Source organism: Phycodurus eques, chromosome 11 (assembly GCF_024500275.1).
Source record: "Phycodurus eques isolate BA_2022a chromosome 11, UOR_Pequ_1.1, whole genome shotgun sequence".
Classification (NCBI taxonomy): Eukaryota; Metazoa; Chordata; class Actinopteri; order Syngnathiformes; family Syngnathidae; genus Phycodurus; species Phycodurus eques.
This window is the reverse complement of record NC_084535.1, coordinates 6,753,837-6,770,846: the sequence shown is the minus strand read 5'-3', so window position 1 is coordinate 6,770,846 and position 17,010 is coordinate 6,753,837. Positions and strand designations below refer to the sequence as shown.

The window sequence follows — 17,010 nt, the reverse complement described above, 5'->3', positions numbered from 1 at the left end:
GTAAATTCTTAAAAACGAAGCATCAACAGGTGGTGGTGGCAAAATATTAAAACTATATCTATCATGGCCGCTGGAGACGTCCTCGAGTTTAATCGAGATATTCTGTGTTATCGCGAGATTTCCACCGACAGGCTTCAAAGTACGACGTCCATTATTGTTGTTCCGCTTGTGGGGTTTTTTTTTTGTTGAATTGTAGACGTGAGAGGTGAATGCTTACGTAATTTATTTATCACCCTCAATCATACAGAGGTAAGATTAGCTTTGGACTAAGCTGTGTTTAGAATTATGAGCGGTATTTCTGTTCTTTTCAGTTTTTCTGTCTTTTTCTCCCGGGCCGCTAAGTCGTTAGCATTAGCATCCCGTGCGATGGTTAAACGTCGGCTAACGAAGGCCGAAGCTAACAGATACGAGCTTTTGACCGGAACTTTTTATCGTATTGTGACGTCTTAGTTAGAATGTAATATTAGTTTGAGCTCCTGGCGTAGTCTCTGTGTTTAAGCGAACTGAAACCACCACGTCGATACGCTCGTAAATGTCATATTTTCCGTCCACCCATACAGTGTGCTAACGTTGCCTAGCTGGTGACACACAAGAGTCAATGTTGTGTGCTAAATGCCGTTCAACAGATGTCAGAGGACTTGGTGAAACAGCTCGGCAGCTACAAAGCTCAGCTACAGCAGGTTGAGGTTGCCTTGTCCACCGACCAAGACAATGAGGATCTCCTCAAGCTCCAAAAAGACTTGCAGGTTTGTATTTAGGGCCATCATGAGCACTGAATGTGATGTAGTGGACCCTCGCTGTAGGGACCAAGACCCACCGCCAACACGTGTTTATAATTGCTTATATTAATAGTTAAAACCCTAAGTATACCACAAGCTATGATGATGTTGCATGTGGGTAGGTGCTAATTTATTATTTTACGCTACAGTAAAATTTGTGCAAAGTGGGAGGTTTAACTTTTATTGATAGTATCGTGTGTAATGATACAATCATGAAAGAAAGAGGTCTTGGTTCACAATTATGTCATTGTGTTAGTTAAAATTGTATGCATCAAACGTGCTAGTGGTATCGGTGTGTACTCGTGAATACTCATACTGGTATCAGTCTGGAAAATAGTAGTGTCAAACATCCCTAGTTTTAACCCTCTTACCCGCTGCAAACACCATTTAAACTTAACTAAAACACACTTTTAAGAATATTCCTGAGCATCAGTCACTCTCGCTGTCAATAAAAGAAGACTTATCATATTACATAATTTTGAGGAACTAAAAAGAAGACTTTCACTCTCACAGTTCTCCAAATAAGAAGCAAAGTGTGTTGGCTTCCAGCTGTTTGTCACTCCCAGTTGAAGTTTACAGTAAAAACCGACACACAAAACAAAAGAGATACAAACATTGTATATTGAAACACTGAAATGTTCAACCAAGCCATATAATTTTATCAAACAAAAGTCAGCTGTAATGCTAACATATAATGCAAAATACCATTGACGTGCCTCCATAGAGGTTACATTAATGTCTAACTAAAGATTCGGACTTGCCTAAATACTTTTAAAAACTCATAAAAAGCGATCGATTAAAAACCCAAGATATAGCGGGGGTTCACTGTATGAGTTAGTCTTTATAACCCAGATTTAGGGAATGACATTTGACCTGCAGCTTGATTATAATTTCTCCTTCAGGAAGTCATCGACTTGACCAAAGACCTCCTGGCCTCGCAGCCCGCGGAAGCTGCCCCCAGTGCCAATGGCGCCACCCCGGCACCTGTCAGGCACATCTGGAAAGTGGGAGACAAGTGTTTGTCCGTGTGGAGTCAGGACGGACAGTGAGTGTCACCTGTATCACCACAAACAAGCCTCTGTATACTTTGCTCTTGGGTTTTACATGTGCCTAATACATATGGGGTCATCTCAGTCAATTAGAATACGGTGGAAATGTTAGTTCGTTTGTTCAATTCCAAAAGTGAAACTCAAACCCAAAGATTGTATTTATTTGTATTTTTTAGTATTGTGATGATTGTGTTATAGCTAAAGATAACATCAAATTACCCATCTCAATAAGTTTGAATATTACATAAGACATGATTTTTAATGTAGACAGTAGGTGGAAGTGGTGTTCTAAAAAGCGTGACCCATTTATTTAGTCTATATAGTATACCAGTTTTCCTTTTTGAATTGAACTACTGAAAAAAAATTACATTTTCCACCATATTGTAATTTGTTGATGCACCTGTATTTAGGATCCTGAGTGGGCACTACAGGTAATATTTAAAACAAACAATGCACATATTTAGGCAGCTGTTGTTGCTTAAAGGGAAATATTAGTCTCTTACACAGCGATTCATAGAATTGTCTCATCGGGGCCTTTATTTATCCGCCTGTGCCTTTTACATAGAACCCAGCAAAACAAGAGATTGCTTATGCAATCAGTGTTGAGTATTAAACCCAAAATTGCTCTCCCGGCATCGCAAAATTCCCTTGCGCTCAGGCAACATGCCATCAGTGTTACCGTTCAGACATTAACTTTCAAATGCTGGCAGAGAACAGAATATTTTGGGTTTTTTTTCCATTATTTTATTTTTCAATTCAGTGTTGCAGGGAAAATAAATGCCCGGTGTTATAAATGGGGCAATTGTTATTTAAGCCATAAGTCGTGCAAATGAAGCATATTGTTTGGTGTATGTTTTACCTCAGTATACCGTATTTCCTCAAAAAGTTTCCTCCGCTCTAATAGACCCCATTTGATTGTCCTCCACTTGAGAAAATAAATGCAGCACCTCCAATATACACCTCCCCTTTAGTATGACACTGATACCACCTGGCGCATCATAATAAATTAGAATATCTTTGGTTGGAAACCTGAATTTTCAGAAGTTAAATTCAAAAAGTGAAACTCGTAGACTCACACCGTGTAATATTTTAGGGTTTTTCTTTTATTTGTTTTTAATCATTTTGATGATTGTAGCTTGCACCTTACAAAAACCCAGTTCACCATCTCAAGATTGTTCCATAATCTAAATATTTTTCATTAGAAATTAGCAAGGAAATAGGAAAATGTTTTCTTTTCTTTTTTTTTTTTTTTTTTTTTTAAATTAATCCGTACAATTACGGACAACTGAACTAACTTAACTTTTCTGCGATAATGTTCGCAAATTTGATCATGGTCTGTTACGAATCTATCCTCCGTCGTTCCCCGAGTAGTGCTTTGGCGCCGCCTTGTGCCATTTTGTTGTTTTGTTTTATTTTTTGTGGGGGCAGGGGATCAATTACTCACAGATTTTCACTATTCGCAGCAGGGCTTGGTCTCTCTCACTTGCGAATGTTAGCAAACACTATAAAAATTTATTGAGGTGCAACTGTATTTTCCACACATCGCCTCCATAGTAGATGTGTCATCTGTAAAGCTGAACTGCAAACTCAAGTCTTCTGAACAGCTGGTAGTCTATGCAGTTGAGTAAATAAGCAGTCACTCTGAGGAATTACGGTCGTCCGAAAAGCACTGTTCACGTCTTAATGAATCGGTCGTCACTTATGATTCTGGTCCATCTGTGAACCGTACTCACCTGCTTACAGACGTGGCTCTTTTGCAGGGTGTATGAGGCCGAGATCGAGGAGATAGACCACGAGAACAGCACGGCCGCCGTCACCTTCACTGGCTACGGCAACGCCGAAGTCATCCCCCTGCAGAACCTCAAAGCCGTGGAGGACCGCAGGCGGCTTGAGGACGACCTCGGCTTGTCCAGGAACAAATCCCGGTACGCCCAAAACGTGCTTTGCGTATTGTATTCCATGTCTGCATGTGGCAGGGGCTTTACCGCTTCTTTCTTTTTTGCGAGTCTAGAAAGGAGCAGATAGCCGAGCAACGAGAATACAAAAAGAAGAAAGCCCAGAAGAAGGTGCTGAGGATGAAGGAACTGGAGCAGGAGCGAGAGGACCAAAAGTCCAAGTGGCAACAGTTCAACAACAAAGCCTACTCTAAAAACAAGAAAGGACAGGTAACTTTCTTGTACCCCCCCTCCTTCAATGGATGGAAGGGAAGGAAATAATGAGTCATAATTGAAATGGCACCGATTTGCATTATAGTTAAATTTCTTTTTTTATGTTATAGGGAGAAGGCTTTTATATACAGTATGTACAAATGCATTTTATTATATTAAATAGTGGACTACATTGTTTTGTTAATTTTCCTCATTTGAAAAAATGGTTGGTTAAAAATAAAACACATTCTAATAGGTATTCGAGTTTGAGGCTCTATTTGCTCTACCAGACAATGGGGGCACGGCAGCAAGTAATATGCAGTTGTCTATTTTTTGCAAATAAATATTAATGCTTCATTTAAATGGCCTGTAATTGTACAGTTGTTGTACAATATATATATATATATATATATATATTTTTTTTTTTTAAATGTTACGGGTATGTGTTTGTTAGTAGTGAGGTCCTTATTTTTACAAATGCATTTTATTATGTTAAATAGTATATAGTTTTTTTATAGTGTAAATGTTCCTCAAATAATTAAATTTTAATAAAAAATAATTCCATTAAGTAAAATAATACACTGTTATACTTTGAGCTATGGTCGCTATTTGTTCATGTAATTGGGTCACAGCATGTATTAGAGCAGAGGCTAGTATTTGAGGAAACTGTAGTACTCATGTTCCTCAGTAAGATAACCATAATATTACAAACTATGATGCTACACCACTGGAAACTGTAACCACAATAACATACATACTGTAAAATGCATCTTCGGCAGTGTCGTAATTCTTTTTCGTTGTTACATTGCGTCTCTTGTATGGCTTTACTAACGATAGTGTTTGTTTCCGTAGGTGAAGAGAAGCATATTTGCGTCTCCAGAAAGCGTCAACGGCAAAGTGGGAGTGGGCACGTGCGGCATCGCCGACAAGCCCATGACTCAGTACAACGACACGTCCAAATACAATGTCAGGCATTTAATGCCGCAGTGACACCCCCCACTGCATCTCCTGTAAATACTCACCCCCGACTGTATACTGGAATATAGCAGTGTTGTCCATTTTGTGTGTGTACACATGATTGGAGAGAGAAAAGGAAAAAAAAAAACGGAGTCGTCACTTGCACACCACTGAATTAAAACATTGATGTAGTTTTCATAATGTCGTGCAGGTAGATCAAAAGCTGTCCAAATTACACAGGAAGCCACCCTGCTTTGTAATCGGGTCACCTGTTCTGTACCAACAGGAAGTTAGCCGCTTGTGCCCTAATTCCACACACAGGCCAAATACACATCACGCCGTGGATCGAGCTCAACATTTCGAAGAATTGGTGAGGCTGTATTTTTATTTTTGGGTGTAAGAACATCAATACAGTGTTGATGGCCCAAATTAGCTTTGGTTTTCCGCTTTTGATTTCTGTATTTATAAAAGTCAAATAAACATCAGTTTGTTGAGTTTTATAAACGACTGCCTGCTTTTCATTGGGAAAAACAACTTGCCGAGTTCAAACCATCATCAGTGTCAGCAAACGTCAGGTCGGTGAGCTTCTAATTGGCATTGAAAAATATGAACCATAAATACTTATCACTTACAGAACCTTACCGTTTTGTCTCCTTACATCTGCCATCGAATGTTGAGTAGCTTTGTTTTAGTTATATTAACCAGTGGTTAACTTGTTTATACATGACTGTTAAGAATGCACTTTTTAGTTGGATTAATAGTGCAACCAAGGTTTACTTTAGTGCTCAAGGCCACATTTGATTTTTAAAACTGGCAGATGGGGGAGGTCATTTGTAGATTAAGATAAAAAAATACATTGAAATAGTTCAAATTAAATAATTCATGATCATTTTTTATATTTAATGACAACCAATTAATAAAGTAATCTATTGTGTTTGTGTGTGTATATAAACCTTCATTTTACTAATTTTAAGCCCGATAGCATAATTACTAGTGATTTATCTCTTATCTTTTTTGTGGGAAAAAGGAACAAATTAAACGAAGTCCAGTTTCCTTGATTCAACTTTTGCGGGTTACCATGATCAGAATGACTAAGAATCCACTGAAATAAAGAAAAAACACAATAATTAGCAAGTGCATTGCTATTTTTTATTGATGTTGTGATGCTCAGTTAAGAAAAGACTTATGCAAGTAATGTCTGTTATTATATCGTTGCTAATGTAATATTGTTAACATAATAGCAAAGTTGCCTAAGTCATGTTTAACTTATGTCACAATATCAAACTTTTTTTTTTTAATATATATATAAATACATCTGTAGGTAGTCACGCATGCATGCAGGTCAACGCAAAGGTTAATCAAGCCAACTGAACTCTTCCTGTTGGTTGAATTTTCTTTTTCTCAGATTTTCTGAAAACGTTCAGAAATGACTTTGGGCAATTATGCTACTCGGGTAACAATATTTGTTTTATTTTCAATCAATGAAATTATTTAATGACAAATGACTAAAAAATAAAATACATTTTCTGTAACCCACTTTAGAAGAGGAAACCGTTAAATCAATGCTACACATAATACAGGACTCTCCCTAGGGTAAGTGGCATGGAAAATGACTTGAGTTAAACACACGATTGGTTCACATCTTGGTGGAAGAGGTTTATTATGATTCCAGGGAACGTCGTCAGGAACCGTAACAAAGTATCAGCAGGGCACCAGCAGGATGTTTTGCGCAATAATAATAAAATCACAATAAATCCCTAATCAAGCATTTAGAAAACATCGGGGCTGTGCTTTTTTATTTTTTGGACATAAAAGTCCCAAGCGCAATTATTTTTATAGTGCATTTGATACATTTCCCAAACACATTGGGTAGGTGGGGTGAGCAGGGACTTGTGCAAGAGTCATACACCCACATTAAGACACAATTTGGTGCTGATGGATTCACTAGCAGGGAATAAAATGGATAGAAATGGTCATTATTGTGGTAGATGAAGGTTTGGGACAGTGCAACACCAGGTATCAAAACAGTCAAGGGTTTTCAATGTGAACTTTAAAAAAAAAAAAAAAAAAAAATGTTCATGCTACAGAATTTTTTTTTCAGAGCACGTTACAACATTCAACACACATGCACTGTAGCTTTAGATATCTTTACAATTTTATTTTTTTTACTTAAATCACGAGTCTTGCAAGTTGGACACTTAATAGTATTAGCTTATGGACGGACAAAAGCAATGTTAAAAAAATAAATAGATGCGTTATTGCTTTTTCGTTTCGCCTTGTGCTCGGACAAGCACCGGATAGCTTATTACTTTCTAAATGGGAAATAAAATATAACAGGTTCTGACACTAAATGCAAAAAAGGGGAGGTCAAGTTTTTTAAAAATGTTTTTTTTTTTTACATTTTCTAAGCTGAAGCACAATTAAATATACCAAAGAAAATAAATACTATGCAAAATAAATTAGAACAACTATCGTGTGTAGAGAGTTGATGCTTGTGGCTCTGACGACTAAAAGCAGATTTTGTGTTTAAAAACACATTTTTGGAATGCAAATGTCGCAGCCCTTCCACAAAGAAAAAGGGCAACTTTTTTTTTTTTTTTAACAAGGCAAATGGAACAAACGTCAAGCTGGTATTTGTGGCCTTTTTTGCTGGTTTGTAAGAGGATCAATTTGATTCATTGAAGGGTAGACTTACCCCCTCGTGCTTCTCTTTGATTGTGGCTGATCACGGGACAACAACATTCAGGTTTAGGTTGGAGTCGAGCTGCAGGCTGGTTCTTAAGTGGACATGTGGGGTGGGGGTGTTTTTGGAGCTGTAGGCTGGTGATTTGTTAAGTCGGGTGGGGAACCTTTTTCCTATCGGGGGCCATTTTGAGTTCTTGATTGCTCATGCAATCAGATGTCAAAGCTGATCTAACCAAGCACAACCAGTATTGTGTCTGCCAAACACTAAGCTGAATTGTTTTGTAGTTCACGTCGCGTGTTGTGGGAGTATATGCAAATGTATTAATTAAGCACACGCAATGTGATTTTTCAAACCAGGGATGAATTGTAGTGGCTGATTTAGCATTTTGAAACAGCGCAGGTGAAAACCAATGTAGAGCAGGCAAAACGTGAGGCAGCAGGGAGAAACTTTCCACTCATATTAATGTTTTTGAAATTCCAAAAACAAAAAAATTACCAAAGGGCTGACTTTCGCCAATCACAAAAATGCCATATCGCCTATGACAAAACTCCTTTCGACTCTGCATTTCCATGCATCTGGGTCATTTCCGGGTGTCCTGTCCTATGTTTTAACGCAATGTTACGCAGGATGGGCGCATAAATCTAATTGTGGCGCACTCGGATCAAGTCCAGCTAAGCAAAGCATGGCTTTTACGTTGCAGGCTTCCCCCAAAATTATCGGCGCGACAGATTTCTTTTCTGTAACTCAGTAATAGTTTTGTTTTGCTTTTTTACCTCTTCCACTTAGACATCCAATTTCATCACTTCAAACGTAATTTTGCGCTTCCGGTGCTCTCCCAAATGGTAAAAACCATCATGTTTTGCATTATTTTTGTATTGCTGTCACACCCAAAGTCAGCTGAGATAAGCTGCAGCAGCCCTAATGACGATAAATGCTATAGAAAATGGATGGATCGATATTTTTATTTATTTATTTGTATTTATTTTTATTTTTTGGGGTTGGGAGGGCAGAGCCTTTTTCCTAACTGTTTCTGCTCGTTTTTTAATGTTATTTTTATTTTTTTCTTCCCGAATTGCAATGGCAGGTCTGATCGTATACGGTTGTGCGTGCCGTCGGCGCCCCACCCTTGGTTAAAGCCATAAAATAGTGGTGTTGGAGGGGAAAGGATCTGGGGAGCACAGTGCGGCGGGGCTCAAGCCGAGAAGGCCACTTTGAGGCTGCAGGTGGAGTAGCCCTCGTCGCTGGCCGAGCTCTGCCGGCTGCTCTGGTCGTCCAGGTCGCTGGCACCTCCGCTACTCACGCTGTCTATTTCTCCGAGGGAGAAGTCAGTACACTCCACATCCACTTCGATCTCCTCTGCACGCACACACGAAATGACAATGAACTCTGTTATGTTTGTTTCTTTGGTACACCACAAATGTTCATGGGGCAATGCAACCCACTGTTGAGTTAACTCCCCATGAAAAAATATTTTTTGCCCCCTTTTTAGCCGCTTGGGTCAATATACAGGAGTATCACAAAATACTACATCATGCACACTGTACTCAAAGGAAAATGACTACTACTTAAATAATGATTAGAATTAAAATGTATGAAAACTGTTCTAAAATTAAATGTACTTAAAAGTTAAATACAACTGAACTGGACAAATGTAGTATTAAAATCAAGTAATGTAAACTTAGCCTGACCTAGGTCCGATTCTGAACGGTCAGAGTCCGTGGGCGACCCTATGCTGTCCATGCGGACGCGGTCCCTCTCGCCGAGCGTCTCCAGCTGGGCCAGCTGCCTCTGCAGGTACCTCTGCTCCCGCTCCAGGGTATCCAGCTGGTGCTGACTCCTTCGGTCCATCTCCTCCAGTTTCTTGAAGGGAAAAGCAGGAGATGAAGGCGTGCATTGGACAGTGATGTGAGAAAACGATATCACTATTTAAGCCGTTTCCTGTTGCTAGAATAACACACGGTGTGTGTTTCGTTCTCTTCTTGCATGGCGTTTGCATCGACCTGCTCCAGTTTCCAACCATTCACCCAAAACCACATCAGACCAGAACCACATTTTCAGGACTTTAGTCAACTGTTTACTTTCGGTACCTAATACTGTACACGCATTATACACAAAGCAAAGTATTTCCAACCACAAAACACCCCCTAAATGTCATCCCCATAAAAGTAGTCAATCCGCGTCTACGTTATATGTTACGCAACCTCATTATTGTGCAAACAAAAGCTTCAAATCTCCACAAGTGAAAAAAAAAACAGGAAGCAGCCACTAAAACATCCTGAGTGCCCGCTGATGATGCACTCACTCGCTATGAACACAGACAGCGTACGGTGGGAAGGTCATGGGAAACTCTTTGGGAAGCAGCCATTATAAACCCCTGTAAGCAGTCTACATTTTCTCAAATGGCCACATTTGGGACATTGTATAAAGATGTTTCTTTGTTTTGTTTTGTTTTGTTTTTTTATATATATATCATATATCAGTGGTGGGCCAAGCATTTGGTACCTGGACCTTCAGTAGGGAGTCTGGGGGTTTACAGTGCCGTGAAAAAGTATTTCCCCCCTTCTTAAATTCAAAGGTCATGCCACTACATTTCAATCGGATTCAAGTCTGGACTTTGACTAGGCCACTCCAAAACCTTAATTTTGTTTTTTAAAGCCATTCAGAAGTTGACTTGCTGGTGTGTTTTGGATTGTTATCCTGCTGAAGCTTCAGCTTGAGATCACGAACTGATGGCTGAACATTCTTCTTCAAGATTTTCTATTAAAGAGCAGAATTCATGGTTCCATCAATTACAGCAAGTTGTCCAGGTCATGAAGGAGCAAAGCAGCCCAAGACCATCACACTACCACCACCATGTTTGACTGTTGGTATGATGTTCTTTTTCTGAAATGCTGTGCTACATTTACGCCAGATGTAACGAGACACACACCTTCTAAAAAGCTCAACTTTCATCTAGTCAGTCCATATAATATTCTCCCAAATGTCTTGGGAATCATTCATGTTTGTTTGCAAAGTAAGACGAGGCTTTGTGTTCTTTTTGGTCAGCAGTGGTTTTCGAAAATTGCGATTAGCCACAATTTATTCATGATTTAACGAGGGGAATAATAACATTTTCACTTTGAATAGTTTTTTTCTCCTTAGTAAATGAAATCACCATTTAAAAACAGTATTTTAAGTTAACTTGGGTTATACTTTTGTCTGATATTTACATTTGTTTGATGATCTTAAACATTAAAGTGGGGAAACTATGCAAAAATATAAGAATTTAAGAAGGGGGCCAATACTTTTTAACGGCACTGTACCTGACTTCATCCAACTTTTGGCATACAATGTAACAATACTCACTACCATATAGTCTTTATCCTGTATTAATAGTTTAGAAGGTTACTGAGTGAGTTGTTTGTTTTCACTGTGTACTATCATATGTTTGAAAAAAAGCCTTTATTCGTTTGCTTTGAAAGGAGAAGAATTCAACCAGCGTCACGGTAGCTCCTTTTTTGTTTTTATTTTTTTTAAACATCTCTCATGTTTGATCTCACTAGATGTGCCGGCGTACCGAATGTTGTGGCTCAATATTTAACGCAATTAAACTCTTGCTGTCGTGCCAGTGCAGCGCCATTAAACGAGCACCATACCTTGATGTGCACTTTGGCCTTGTTGAGGAGTCCCAGCGTGGTGTGCCGACTGCAGTCTGGTCCCAACGGGATGAGCGACTTCAATCTTTCCAAGCACAGGCGGAGATGCGCTCGTCTTTGGGGGGAGGAAAAACGCACGCGCACACACACAAACAAGCACGACCAGGAAGTCAGATATCCACGGATGCAGCTAAATAAGGTAACAAAATATTAGACACAGCAGGGGACAATAATAAACTAATTGTTAAATTAATATCTGCATCCAGTATGTGCGTGTGGATGTTAGATTTTCTTTCTTTTTTCTTTTTTCTTTTGTCGAATCAGATTTCAGCCTCAAGTGTTGCCATGTCAATCTAATATGCCCAGGTCATGCTATATTTGCAATGGCACTGTTTCTTTAACCAATCAGATTTCAAGTTCATCCTCACAAGTCAGCATGCTTTTGTCCTCTGATTGGTTGGTCAGAGCAAAACTGTTCAAGTAGTAACATTAATTAATACATTAATACATATGGTGATGAGTATTTAAAAGTTGTATGTTTTTGTCATGTTATTAAATGAATATTGTTTCTCAACTGCTCCAGATGATGTATGTGGCACAGTTGGGTGCTGTTATATTACGTTTTTGTACAGTATTGTTGGTTTCTGTAATTGCGAGGCGATAGTGGTGTTAATAGAGGTTGATTAAAGCCCAGTTACCAAATACACGGCCCCGCAACTGGTACCAGGTATACCGAAAGAAGAAAGCAGTAATGTATTATATAGGTCAAGCTATGACATAATCGCTCTCAAAGCAACACCCAAAAAACCCCACTGCACCCACCCCCCACCTGCTTTGTTTTGCAAACATTAACAGGCCATTTAATTTTGGACACAAACGCATCCTGACATTTGTCGTCTGCTTACAGCTACGGTCGCCTCATCCTGCAGCAGAGGGGAGGGGAGGCTGTGCACCAGGAAGGAGTCTTGTTGTCTGGAAACAGATGCTTCACATTTGCTGACTGGGGAAATGTCCGCAAGTCCTCCAGGAACCGTGTCACTTGCTAACCGAGGCTACGTGAACGTGTCGCTAAAGGCTACGCTCCGTCAAAGGTGAATTTTACAAGCCATGGGATACAACGTCCTTGTGAAAGAGAGCATTATTGTAGCGATGATTACATTTAACATGATTTTCAGTATAATTAACGTCAAATGGATGCACATTATTTTAACAAATTTTAAATATATAAATTAGGATTTTTAGTTTATTTTTAATCCCACCCTGAGAGAAAAACAACTAAATACATACATAAAAATCACTTCAGTCTTTCATTACTCACCTATTCTTTTCCAATTCATTGTGGGCCGACCTGCAGTGATTACAAATACATTAGAAATTTAGAAAGACCTGTGACTCAAAATAGTTGCATAAATTATTTTTAAAAAGGTACATGATATGTTTAAGAATAATGAAAATATAGTAGAAATAGAAATATAATTTAAATAAATAAACACAGTTTAAAAAATACTATAACATATATTACATGAAGTTTTTAAGTTAAATATAAAATATAGATGCAATAGTATAAAAAAATATATATATAAAATATTCAACTGTAGCTTTGATTATTCATGATTAATCATCCTGCTATGCTGCTGGTCCAATCCATGCGTCTAAAGTTTTTTTTTTTTTTTTAATGTTTAACAAGGATTTAAAAAAACATTTTTGGGTGACAGTCTCTAGCACACCCGTGCAGTATTCACACTGTCTAATTATTTAATTATCTTGGCAAAGGAGAAGTGCTCACTGACAGATTTGTGAGCAAGAATTGAAAGAAAAAGGACTTTGGTGAACATAGAAAAAGTCTTACGTCTTTGAGTTTAGCTCATTAATTAAAAAAAAATTGGAGCAAAAACAAAAATGTTCCATTTTTATTTTTGTCCAGTGTAGTTCGACAAGGTAACAAAACATTGTTATAATACATAACATAACACACAATAGGAGAGTTTGAAACAAAGCAAAGTATGTACCTTTGTTGTGATAAAAATTGACTGGTTAATAATTGGAATACACAGTTTACTGAACCCACCTATTGTGAATATTGTCCAGTTTCTTGTTCTTGTTGAATTTACGATGTTTCTGTGGGTGTGCCGTCTCATTAGCAGGGTACGTCGAAGCATAACCATGCTCACATTCTGTGTAATAACAAAAAAATAATAATAATTGTACATTTTACACTTTCAAAGTTCACGTGATATACAGGTAACTCGATCTGACACATATCTACCGTCGTAGTTATCTAATAGCATTAGCATGTGTCCTGACCTCAATATTCAGCAAGTTTTGGATTTACGAGGTAACTAAATGGTCATTATTGACATTTATATCCAATATAAAGCTAGTAAAATGTTTTAAAAAATAATAATAATAATTAAATAATAATAATAATTTGTATCCGCCATTTCTTACTTTATGTGCCGCTGAGTAAAATACTACAAATCCCGTCGTGCATGTGTTCGCGTCTGATTGGCTCAGCGACGGTGGTGAAGAAGAGTGCGAGGCCAATCAGGAGACAGCAATATGTTCCATGTGGGAACCATGTGAACGTGAACACATCCAAGCCAAGGAAGCTTGGCCTTCAAAGTGACAACCGGCGTTTATAATTAATAACAACTACTTAATAATCACTCATTTTGACATTAAGATAGGGTTGTGGGCTGTGTGTGTGTTTTTTTAAATAGGTGGAGCGACATATTTAATTCATTAGAAGTGGCGATTGGTGTCGTATTTCACATGTATTAAAATAACTAAAATGATGTTTTAACGCTCGTCGATGCATGACGATTAAAAAAGTGGCACTCAGTGCGTTTTTGCTCTTGTGGTCTGCCTTTTAAAATAGGAACAGATCGCAACAACACTTGAACAAAAAGAAATAAACGCACCAAATTGGATCACGACCGATGCATTCTGTCCGAATTTAGCACCATGTCCGGGTTGATTTAGTTACACTGTGCGGTATAAGGTATTAAAGTCCTTTGTGGCCTTGCGTTGTCGTGCACATCGCCTCTATTGTTGTCTGCCCCCCCTCGGATCCGACGGAGGCGCGTTCAGGGCACGCACACGCTCGTCGTCTGTCCTCGGCCCACTTACTTCCGCTGTTCTTATCCACGCTGTCGATGTAGTGCGCGGCGTCCAGCAGCACTTGCACGTTCTTCATGAACGTGTCCATGGCGGAACACTCGGCGTGGGACGCGTCGCCCAGCGAGCAGTCGGACACGTCTCCCGAATCCCGCGGGTCCGTGAACGCACCGCGTTCCAAAACTAGCTGCCGGGGTTCCAGCTCGTCGTCCTGTCGTTGTTGTCCCACGTACTTGACCATTTTTTTGTTAGTTTTTATTGATTTTTCTGGGTAGTGACGGGGGCAAATGAGCAAGCGGCCCCTGGCGTGTCGTCCGTGTGTGCTCTGAGCGGATGACCGAGGCTGGATGGAATTGCAGTCCTTAGTCTCAGCCACTTGCCCTACTTGGTGGATAATCCCTCCCACTGAACGCGTGCACGCCGCATCCATTGTCAAGTGGGCCACAGAACACATCCTCATCATGATCAATGCTGGGAGAGGGGGGTTGGATTTATAACAAAGCATCATTTACATTTAGTTTTATTCCAAAACACTTCAAGTGTTGTGCATGGAAAGCCGTGGGAGAATTTATTTCACATCCTTGAGATCCAGTTTAAGCTTGTACAAGTAGGGTCCACCTTTGAGTATCACCTGTACAACTCAATTGAAAACAGAAATGTATTTTTTTTTCCCAAAAAGGGAAGTAGAAATAAACAGCTGAGATATTACTTCTGCAGTAGTGTAACATAAAACAGTTACAAAAAGCAGTCATCGTGTCAGCACAAAAATACCAGGAGTCACTCTCTTTAAAAAAAAAAAAAAAAAAACTAAGACCAAGTCCGAAAACCTTGGTGTTCTGATAGATTCCGACCTGATTTCAACAGTCATATCAAATCAATTACTAAAATTGACCATCTGAAGAACATATCCATAGTGAATGCTTGCATGTGTCAAGCAGACCAGGAGAAGGTCATCCGTGCTTTTATTTCAAGTTGACTTGACTATTGTAATGGTCTTCTGACTGGACTCCACCCTAAAAGAGCATTAAACAGCTGCAGCTCGGGTTCTGACCAGAACAAAGAGGTCAGAAGACATTACTCCAATTCTAAAGTCTTTACACTGATTTACAGACTCAGGTCAAATAGTGGAGGACAGAGTTCAAAGCAAACATGGTGAAGCAGCATTTAGCTATTATGCTGCACACAAATGGAATAAGTTGCCAACAGAGGTGACGTCAGTCCCAAGTGTGTTTTGAAGTTCAGGTTAAAAACTCTTCTTTTTTTCCCCATGCTTTTTAGAGCATTTCAACTTTTAAATGTTATTTCTTGCACTGTATGCTGTTTTAATCTTTTATTTTTCTCTTTGTTTTAAATGTTTATAAGATGTTTTTTCCCCCTTTGTTTTTAAATCCTTGTAATCATTAAAAGCACATTTGAGTTACCGTGTGTATGAAATGCACTCTATAAATAAATTTGCTTTGCTTTGCTTTGTGCTTGAAAGCTACAACAACAACGTTTCTTCAAGAGTGAATAGTCGTAATATTACAGAAATAAAATTTTTTTTTATGAGAGAAAATACACCATTGCATTATTACAAGAATAGTCATAGTTATAAAGCTACCAGACAATGATGTAGTTAAGTTGTAAATTGCCCCAAGAAACAAACAAACAAAAAAACAAAACAAAACAAAACAAAACAAAACAAAAAAAAAAAAAAATATATATATATATATATATATATATATATATATATATATATATATATATATATTGCAATTTTCCAAAAATAAGCGTGAAGCTGTATATACTTGAGACAAAAAGTCATAATATGAGAATAAAGTTGTTCTATTGTGGAAGTCAAACCGTCCAGTTGTGAGAAAAATGGGTATCATGTTACAGGAATAAAGTGGTGAAATTACAAGTTATGCATTTCTTCACAAATGTTTTATTTTTTTATGTTCCAACAATAGTTGTATATCATTTGCAGGTTATTAAATTGCTTAAACGTAAAGGAATAAATGTAATTTTCATGGCAATAAAGCCATAATAGTGTTAGTGTATTTGTGTATTTGTAGTGTATGTTAGTGAATATAGTGTATTGTATCTTTGTATTGTTTTCTTTTTTAGGAATAAGGTCATAATATTGGCGCAAGAAATTCGTACTACTGCAAGATAAAAGCCGCGACAAGAATCGTATTTTTTCCAAGACAAAAAGTCGGAAAAGCTACGTGAATGGAGTCATACAATTACGTGAAGTCAATCGAAATGTCAAGTCAATAAAGTCGGAATATTACAGGCAAAAAAAGTCAGAAGGTTACAAGAAAAAAAAAAAAGTCACAATGTCACCAGAAAAAAAGTTCCGAAAAATTAAGAAACTGCTTAGTCTGGTAATATTACAGCTTTATTGTCTTTAACTTGATGACGTTTTCTCACAACTTTTCAAAGTTGTTCCTGTAAATATTGTGCCTTTATTCTTGCAAAATTAGGACTTTTAAAAAAAAAAAAGTGCAACAATATATTACAACCTTATTTCCTTGCTAGGCGGCACGGTGGCCGACTGGTTAGAGCGTCAGCCTCACAGTTCTGAGGAGCGGGGTTCAATTCCCATCCCCGCACTGTGTGGAGTTTGCATGTTCTCCCCGTGCCTGCGTGGGTTTTCTC

The 17,010-nt window shown here is 38.4% G+C and overlaps 2 protein-coding genes across 2 annotated transcripts; one reads left to right on the top strand and one right to left on the bottom strand.

Annotated features, from left to right (window-relative positions):
• Positions 1–158: 158 nt before the first annotated feature.
• smndc1 (survival motor neuron domain containing 1) lies at positions 159–6,031 on the top strand. The gene is made up of 6 exons (XM_061690449.1): positions 159–249; positions 627–746; positions 1,682–1,824; positions 3,589–3,753; positions 3,840–3,993; positions 4,828–6,031. Exons 2-6 carry the CDS (start codon positions 627–629, stop codon positions 4,963–4,965), a joined length of 720 nt encoding a protein of 239 aa, XP_061546433.1. The 5' UTR covers positions 159–249; the 3' UTR covers positions 4,966–6,031.
• A 70-nt stretch (positions 6,032–6,101) lies between these two features.
• On the bottom strand, positions 6,102–14,878 carry LOC133409887 (max-interacting protein 1-like). Its single transcript, XM_061690448.1, has 6 exons — positions 14,383–14,878; positions 13,322–13,427; positions 12,572–12,601; positions 11,254–11,368; positions 9,307–9,478; positions 6,102–8,974 (listed from the first exon to the last, which is right to left on the bottom strand). Exons 1-6 carry the CDS (start codon positions 14,876–14,878, stop codon positions 8,811–8,813), a joined length of 1,083 nt encoding a protein of 360 aa, XP_061546432.1. The 3' UTR covers positions 6,102–8,810.
• Positions 14,879–17,010: the final 2,132 nt, after the last annotated feature.